This window comes from Schistocerca serialis, chromosome 1, assembly GCF_023864345.2.
Source record: "Schistocerca serialis cubense isolate TAMUIC-IGC-003099 chromosome 1, iqSchSeri2.2, whole genome shotgun sequence".
Taxonomy (NCBI): Eukaryota; Metazoa; Arthropoda; class Insecta; order Orthoptera; family Acrididae; genus Schistocerca; species Schistocerca serialis.
The window spans coordinates 908123387-908132737 of record NC_064638.1 but is presented as its reverse complement, the minus strand read 5'-3'; the positions used below and the strand labels follow the sequence as shown (position 1 = coordinate 908132737).

Genomic DNA, 9351 nt, shown 5'->3' with positions numbered 1-9351 from the left:
ACAAAACATTAGACAATAAGCTCAAAAGACATTGCAATCGTCGATACCGGTGCATACAGCATGCTACATCAGTTCACAATCAATCTTCGATTTATGTGTGCATCTGCCACAAGAGTACCAAGATCCTACACAGTGACAGTCATTCCAGCAGATGAAGTGAAGCAACAATAGTACTTTCATTGCAATTTCGAAATCTATTGTTACCTTTTCATCCTTCACAAATGATTCACCGCCAACTTGATTCGCAAGATTTACGTGAGTTTCGTGAAAAGTGATAAGAAGTTTGCCGCGCGGGATTAGCCGAGCGGTCTGAGGCGCTGCAGTCATGGACTTTGCGGCTGGCCCCGGCAGAGGTTCGAGTCCTCCCTCGGGCATGGGTGTGTGTATTCGTCCTTAGGGTACTTTAGGTTAAGTAGTGTGTAAGCTTAGGGACTGATGATCTTAGCAGTTAAGTCCCATAAGATTTCACACACATTTGAACATCTTTGATAAGAAGTTTCCTGCTAGTACAAGACTGCATAAGTCTGATTGGTTAAAATTTATGTCCAGGTTGGTAGCTCACAAAGGTGCTATAGGTTTTTAGTTCAAAACTGCACTACTGCAACGCATTTTTTGCAACTTACCACATATTTCACCGCTGACATCGGGATTTTTAACATGATAAATACCAACTTGCAAATTGGTACGGAGTCTGCATTGAACTGAGTACGCTAGTTCTTAGATTGGAAGAGGGAAAGGGCTTATCAGAGGCAACAGGATTATTCCAGTGGTAGCAACATTCATTTGTTACAGCGCTCTCTGCCTCTACATCCTGAGATGGTACATCCAGGAAATGGCTACAAAGAAACTTTAACAACAGACATGGTGTCCTGTTGTAATCCTAGCAGCTAAACTGGCAAGTGTTGTGGCAGCTACCAGAGTGGTGCCTTAACACTCTCTGTACCAGGCCTATTTTATGCACCCGTCCCTAGAAACCGGGCAATTTTACCAATATTAAAAAAATTACTGCATCAAATCTACTGTTTGGATTGTGGCAAATTTGGTACCATCTTGAAGCTGCACATTTCTACTTTAATTCTGAGTGAAAGAAACTACTTTACAATGCACAGCTTTAAGGTACAGTTATAGAAATCACTTAGATGTTTTAAGAATTTAGAAAAAGTCATACGAATAAGGGAATACAATTGTGATTTATTTTTAACCAAAATTGTGGCACTACATTACATGTTTCTGATAGTATACAGTATTACATATAAATTTCACACAGAATCATATTGTTTTTTAGTGTGGAAAATTTTAAAGCAAGGTTCCAGGCAGAGTGCAACGCCACACTGTTCACATTCGTATCGTGTCTCTTTGCGAGAAGCCTTGCCACTCTGTTTCTTGCTCCTGGAACTGCACACGTGACACACACGAGCAGCATACTTCTTAGTAGTTGCAGGTATGTGCTGCAAAAAATGTCTCTTTGTTAGCCGACCTACAGTTCCTTCATTTCTTGGAATGAATTCAAGTGTGTCGTCTTCAACAAGCTGAACTGCAAGCACTGTTATAAAGTCTGTTATTGTAATTTTCTTCCTGTGCACTGCATTGTACAGCCAAAATGCATTTGATACTCCCATAAGCAGCAAATGGAAATATAATTTTCGCCACCATTTCACAGTTCTGTGCTGGAACGGATTGTACTGCAGGCGTTGGTCTCCAATATCCACTCCAATTTTATTGAGGTTGTAATCAAGTACCTGAAGTGGTTTCAATACTACAGACCCATTTCTCTTAGTATGCGTACCAAATGTTGCTTGATGCCTTGTAGACAATGTATACACATCTCTCTTATCTTTCCACTTCATTGCCAATACATTATCTTTACGCCGAAAAGACATTTCGCCCTTTTTCAGCTTAGCAGATACTAAATCTTTAGGCAATCCTTTCCTGGATTTGTTCACAGTACCAACAGCTCCAGTGCCTTTCTCTGCCAGTTGCTGAAATAGCTCTGGACTGGAATAAAATCGATCTAAATACACAGTGTGGCCTTTGTTCAGCAAGCTGCTGTCAGACAACAATCGCAAAATAACCGCAGACGAAGAATTGTCAACAATATGCTTACCAGCATAAACTTCAAAATTTACAACATAGCCACTACTGGCTTCAGCAACAGCATATACTTTCAGTCCATACTTATGAGGCTTATTTTGCATGTAAACACGGAAACTCACACGACCTCGAAATGGGCAAATTCCTTCATCAATTGTCACTTTTTCTGAGGGACGATATGCCTGGATACATCGCTCCTTCAAATTATTATAATATGGCAAAACTTTGTAAAGTGGATGAAATCCATCTTCGCCTGGTTTTTTCTGATTTGAATTGTCAACAAGATGCAAGCATGACAGTATCTGAGTGAAACGCAAACGGCTCATGACATGGGGACAAAAGTTACAACTAAGAACAGGATTAGTGCTCCAATGGTCCGCAATTTTGGGCTTTTTCGAAACACACATGTGGAAAATAATACCCAAGAAACGCCTCATCTCACTTATAGTCACTGGCTTCCACGAACTCAAAACTGAATGGGGCTTCAGATTATTTCCTCTTCTTTTCTTCTGTATTGTCTGTGATGCATACAAATTTGTCTGTCTCTTGAGTTCATTTACGTCACTGTCAGTAAGGAACACTTTACTGCAATCCAGTACAGAACTCGACTCATCAATATCCACTAGTATCTGCCTGGGTGTCGTGTTGACAGGCAGAGGTCGGTAGGTGTCAACTGCAGTCCACTCACTGTCTTTCGGATACGGCACAGCTGCTGGATTTGAAGCAACACCTTCAACATCATTCTCGTCTTCATCTGAAGACAAACTGTCATCAATCTCGTCTTCTAAAAAGAATATCACATTATGTGTAACTACATACATCGTTTACACATGTTCAACAGATATGTGCGTACTGCACAATTACGTGGAAAATTCGGAAATACGTACCTTCAAACACACCATTGCATTCAGAATCGTCTGAATCACTCTCTACATTATCCAGAGTGTCGCTATGATTGATCAAATCCGCAATTTCTGCGTCTGATAAACCGCGCCGAAACATGATGACAAACAACTGAATGATATACAGACTGAGAACGCAAAGATAAGTTTTAACATGAATTACAGCGCTGCCGTGACATCTATGGACGCATTTTGTTAATAAACATCTGAAAAACGTATAGCGCTGGCCAAACCCGTAGAAATAACGTTGCAGTGTTTTGAATGAAATTAAATGTAGCGGCCCGTAAATTTTACGGGCTTGGTGATTTTCGCGCGATCCCAGGCCCGTAAATTTTACGGGCTTGGCGCTTAGAGTGTTAACAGCTGAGGGGGACAATTCCGAGCCAGACGAGCTTTGTGGCTTCGACACTTCACTCCTTTGCAGGTCTTCCCCATTTCGCCACGATTTCCTAGCATCACGACTGCTCTATACACAACAGCACCATCTCCGAAAAGCCTCGTGGAACTTCCGTTGTTACCTACATGGTCATTTACACATGTTATGAAAAGTAATGGTCCTATAACATTCCCCTGGGGAACACCCTAAGTTACTCTTATGTCTAAAGACTTCTCTCCACCCAAAATAACACGCTGTGCCCAGTTTGCTAGAAACTCTTCAGTTCAACCACACAGTTGGTCTGATATTCCATACGCTCGTATTTTATTCATTAGGCGGCAGTATGGAATTGTATTGAATGCCTTCCGGAAGCTAAGAAACACAGCACCTATCTGGGCTCCTGCATCTACTGCTCTCTGCGTCTCGTGGACGAACAGAGCACGCTGGTTTTCACACGACTGCTGTTTTCAGAACCCATGCTAGTTCCTACAATGGATATTTTCGGCCTCCAGAAACGTCATAATATGCAAGCATAAAACATTTTCCAAAATTCTACAACTGACCAACCTCCGAGATATAGGCCTTGGTTTTGTTCATCTGTTTGACGACCTTTTTTGAAAACTGAAATGACCTTTGCTTTTTTTAATCAACAGGAACACCTCACTCTTACAAAGAACTACAGTATACCGCTGCTAGAAGAGAGGCAATTTCTTTCACATACTCTATATAGAATTACACTGGTATTCCATCAGATACAGTGACCTTCCCTCTACTGAGCGATTCCAGTTGCTTTTCCATCTCACGGGCACTTATGTCAATACTAACCATTTTTCGTTCGTGCTACACAAGCACGCACGCACGCACACGACGACGCAGTGCTGCTCGAAATGTCGATGCGAGAAGTGTCTTTCCATGCGAAGGGTGTGGCGGATCGTCGTCCGTCGGGGCCAGCTCATGCGACTGAGCTGATCCCGGTGGCGGCCCCATCCGGCCTACCACCTATGACGAACCAGCTACCGACCCATAACTATGCTAAGGATGACTCTTTTACTTCTGACTTGCACTCTAGTGACCGGGCGTTCATTCTTATGAACAAGCTCGCTCATGGGGGCTCCTACCCTGGCCGAGAAGATGATGAAGCGGCCATACTCGTCTTCTGTAACATTCGGAAGGCTGCTGCACTACCGCACACGAGGCAGCAAGAGTTGGGTGTGTCACCGAGAGCCTCGCCGGGCGCACTGCAAGAGTTTGCCGGACCGGCGGCGGCGGCCTCGGCGGGTGTTGCGCCGCTGGACTCGACCACTCAAGAGGTCGATGTGCCCCTGGTTGCCCCTCTGGCCCCACAGACACAGGAAGAGCCCGTGGCTGCGCTAGTTGATGCCCCGTCCTGCGCTAGGGGAAACCCCGCGGTCTGGACGGAGGCACAGTCAGCTGCAGAGACCACCGAGATGGACGCCGTCGAACTGCCGGACGCAAATCTTGCCGAGGCAGAACGTCGCGACATCGACGCTGACGACGCCCGCGCGCCCAGAAAGCGCCGGGCTGTGACGCACGACGATTCCGACAACTCCGTGACCTCTGACACCGCGAGGCCGCGGAAGAAGGTGGCTAGGGCCTCCCGCGCCTCCACCACAGAGGCTGTGAAGACAGTTGCGGGCTCCTCCCGGAACACCGCCAAGCCGAGACCGGCAACGAAGACGCAGCGACCCACTCGCTCGCCTGCTGTCTCCCGGCAGCCTGATGCGGACGGCTTTGTTGCCCCACCCAAGCGGCACACCGCCAGGGCTGCTGCGCTGCAACAAACGCAACCGCCGACGACCGCCAACACGTTTCCGTGCGCCAGCGTAGACGCGATGGACGACGGCGACGCGCCTCTGGCGCCGTCCCAGAAGAAGCCGCCACCCCCGCCGCCTATCGTCGTCCAATGGGACGACGTATACAAGGATTCGCAGCAGAAACTTGGCAGGGTGGCCACGTCCACTACTGTCAAGGCCGCCGGTCGTGACCCCTACAAGGTCACAGTGACGTCAGATGAAGAGTACCGCGCGGTGATGGACACCATATGCACGGATGACCTCCCGTGCTACACGCACCCTTCCGAGCCACTCAAACTTCTGAAGGTGGTTTTCCACCACCTTCCCCTCAAGTTTGGCGCGGACTACCTCCGTGAGGAGCTCGAGGACATGAGCTTTGGCATCTGGTCCACCGGCCTGATGAAGTCCCCTCGAACGCACCGAGACATGCCGCTGTACCAGGTTGTCCTCGTTGACAACCTGGAAAACCGGAAGATTTTCCAGGTGCAGCGGGTCGGCCGTGTCAAAGTCGCGGTGGAGCTGCTTCGGGCCAAAGGCAAGAGGGCCCAGTGCTTCTCCTGCCAGCGGCTGGACCACGTCTCCCGTTACTGCTCCATGCTGCCCCGCTGCGTAAAGTGCGCGGGACAGCACGAGAGCACACCCTGCGGGTTCAACCGAGACGAAAAACCGACGTGCTGCAACTGCGGCGGACCGCACCTTGCCAGTTACGGAGGCTGTTCGGCTTTCAAACGGGGCCGACACCAGCAACGGGGCGGGGCTGCTCCTTCTCATAAAGTGCACCCGTCCACCAGCTTTGCTGCCGCCACCGAGGTCGGACCGTCTGCCTCCTCCACCCAGCGAACAGAGCAGGCCGCTGGCGAGAGGCAGCAGCCGACTGCGCCGGCCACGGCTTCGCCCGGGATGGTGGCAACCACCGCACCCACGGCTGGCGCGCGGGATGCCGCCACACGCAGGCGTCGCCGGCGCGCGTGCCGGGCCACCACTGCCGCTTCGCAACGGACTGCCGCCGACACCCTGCCGCGGCAGCAGCCGGCAACTCGTGCTGCGCCGCCACTGCAACCAGCTGCCGATGTTCCACGGCAGTCGGCTACTACGGTGCAGTCACAACAAGCCGCCCCCGTAGCGGAGGCCGCCCCAGCGGCCCCCGCCGCCCCCTCGGCTCCCGACGCCGCTGAGCTCCGATCGCTTTTGCGGTCGTTGAGCCAGCTGCTCGAGCAACTCCCGGTGCTCGTCACCGCGGTCACGACGGCCCTCCAGGCCGGCGTTGCTACTTCTCCCCGCCACGGATAATCGCCACATCCGGGAATTCATGTCAAGGAGGCCAACTATCGGTGGTACCGCACCGACAGGCTTATCCACGGTAGCGGGACGACCATCTATGCCAAGACGTCCCTCAAACATCACGAAGTCCAGCTACCGCCCCTCACCGTGGTGGAGGCCACTGGGGTGGCTGTCACTAGTACGGCTGGGGTTATTACCTTCGTTGCGGCCTACAGGCCGCCGAGGGGACTGTTCCAAGAGGCTGACTTCGACGCTCTGCTGGCGTTGCGAGGGAAGATCTTCATTGCGGGTTACTTGAACCCCAAGCATACGCAATGGAACTCCCGCATCACCAACGCCAGCGGCCGCCGCCTCCTTCACGCCACACGACGGCATGGCGCGATAGTACTGGGGCCCTACGACCACACCGTCTTCCCCCATCGCGGCCAGCCTGACGTGCTCGACGTCACGTCTGTCACCGTTAGATGCGCCACGTCGTCCGACACCTCCCGGTGGTCTTCGGCATAGACGTCATTGGTGCCTCTATGCCGACAGACCGCCGCAACTTCCGCGGCATAGATGAGGCCAGATTTTGTACCGAGATCTTGGATCGCCTCGAAGGCGCGCTCGACCCGGATGTACAGGGAGCCGATGCACCGTTGGCCTACTTCACCCGGCACGCTCTCGGCGCAGCAGAGGCGACCACTCCCAGGCGGCCGGGACGGCCGCTAGGCATGTCGCGCCAACTCCCGCCGCACATCTTGGAGGCGATCACACTCAAAAATCGCCTCTTTCGAGAGTGGCAGCTCACGCGGCTGCCCGAGACAAAGTGCCGCCTCAACGGGGCGCGGCGCGAGATTCGGGAAGCCATAGATGACCACCGAAATCGTGATTGGGCCGGCCTTGTGGCCACCCTAACGACGACAGATGCCAGTGCTTGGCGGACGGCCAGGCGCTTCCTTCGCCGTCTCCAGCGAGTCCCGCCCCTCCTCGAGGTTACGAACGTTGTCTGCGAGCCGGATACGAAAGCCAGTATCCTTGCGGACACGTTCGCGGAGAATTTCCAGCCCGCCGATGGCGTGTTCAATGCCGACTACGCCCGCCTCGTGGAGGACAATCTCCCGGTTTTCCTCACTGCGCGTGAGGAGGACGACGCGGTAGAGGAAATCACGGCTGCAGAAGTCGATCTGCAGCTCACCCCAAGAAGGCGGGTGGCACGGATGGTGTCACCAACTGCCTGTTGAGATTGCTTCCGCCAGATGTACACCAGTTTCTGGCGGACATCTTCAACAGCGTCCTCCACTCTGGGACTTTCCCTTCCGCGTGGAAACACGCGGAAGTGGTCGCCATCCCCAAGAGCGGCAAGCACCCACGTAAGGCAGCGAACTACCGGTGGATCAGCCTGCTCCCGTCCCTCTCAAAACTCTTTGAGAAGCTGTACGTGGGGCGGCTGCTGCGCCACGTGACGGAGCAGCAGCTCATCCCCGAGGAACAGTTCGGGTTCCGGAGCGGCCACTCAACCACCCAGCAGCTGTTGCGTCTCGTGGAACAGGCGATGCGAGCGCTGGAGACGCCGGAGTACCTAGGGGCGGTGCTTCTCGACGTCTCCGAGGCCTTCGACTGCGTGTGGCACGACGGCCTCGTGTACAAACGTTTTGTACATGGGTACCGACGTCGCACGTGGTCCTACTGCGCTCGCATCTCTCTGGCCGCGCATTCCACGTCCGAGCAGATGGTTGCACCTCCACCGACCGACAGACTCGAGCGGGAGTGCCGCAAGGGTCGGTTCACGGCCCCCTGCTGTACTCCCTATACACCGCCGACGCACCGCGGGTGGCACGCGTGGAGTTAGCGCTTTATGCTGTCGACACTGCGTTGTTCACCCGCAGCACGAATGCGGCCGAGATTCGCCGCCGCCTTCAACTCGGATTGACGTCCTAGGCGCCTGGTCCACGAAGTGGCGCCTGAAGTACAACGCTGCGAAGAGCCAGGCTGTCGTCTTCAGCAGGAAGAGGCTGCCTCCGGACCTGCCGCCGGTCACGATCATGGGGGGCCCCATATCGTGGTTGCGGACCGGCAAGTACCTCGGGGTCACACTGGACAGGCATCTGACGTGGCTGTCCCACGTCTGCGACGTCAGAGAGCGAGCAGTGGGGAGACTACGAGCGCTGTACACGCTGCTCAACCCCTCGTCTACACTACCTCCACGCCACGGCCTCTCCATGTACCTGGCCTTGGTACGGCCAGTTCTGGAATATGCGGCTGTGGTGTGGGGCAATGAGCAGAGACGCACACTGCGACGCTCCAACGCGTCCAGAATAGGGCACTGCGACTTGCCCTCCACAAGCCGCCTCGCTACCCCACGAGGCTGCTCCATGAGGAAGCAGGCAGCCCTTTCCTGCGGGATCGCTTCCGGCACATCGCCAGGGTGTTCTACAACAACGCAGAACACTCTGACAGCCGTGTAATTCGTGGGATGGGCCAACAGGTCCACCACAGGCCGACAACTCGTTGGCCCGACCTACTGCGGGAGTAGTTCTCTCCCGAGTCCCGATGACGTAGCAAAGAGTGTCTCTACAGCCAGGGACGCTCACTGAGGACAGCTCGTCACGATAGGTCACATTGCCAACAGCATAGGTCAGCGCAGGAACAGCAGCTCCGCTGATTACACTGCCTCTACACCTGGCATATGTCGCCAGCGTTTTACAGCGAGCGAGCGAGCGTTCGTGCTACGATTTGAAGGAGGCACTACAGTGCGATTTTCCTCTGTGAAACAGTTTTGGAAAAAGACGTTTAATATTTCTGCCTTATCTGTGTCGTCCTCCATTCCAGTGCCATTTTAGTCACAGAATGTCTGGACAGATGGCCTCGATCCGATACCAGTTTAACATAAGACCAAAACGTCTTA

At 53.0% G+C, this 9351-nt stretch overlaps 2 protein-coding genes across 2 annotated transcripts; one reads left to right on the top strand and one right to left on the bottom strand.

The window, feature by feature from the left end:
- Nucleotides 1–1259: 1259 nt before the first annotated feature.
- LOC126445562 (piggyBac transposable element-derived protein 4-like) lies at nucleotides 1260–2912 on the bottom strand. Its single transcript, XM_050090975.1, has one exon. It carries the CDS (start codon nucleotides 2910–2912, stop codon nucleotides 1260–1262), a length of 1653 nt encoding a protein of 550 aa, XP_049946932.1.
- Nucleotides 2913–4370: 1458 nt separating this feature from the next.
- LOC126445397 (proteoglycan 4-like) lies at nucleotides 4371–6473 on the top strand. Its single transcript, XM_050090973.1, has 2 exons — nucleotides 4371–5123; nucleotides 5928–6473. Exons 1-2 carry the CDS (start codon nucleotides 4371–4373, stop codon nucleotides 6471–6473), a joined length of 1299 nt encoding a protein of 432 aa, XP_049946930.1.
- Nucleotides 6474–9351: the final 2878 nt, after the last annotated feature.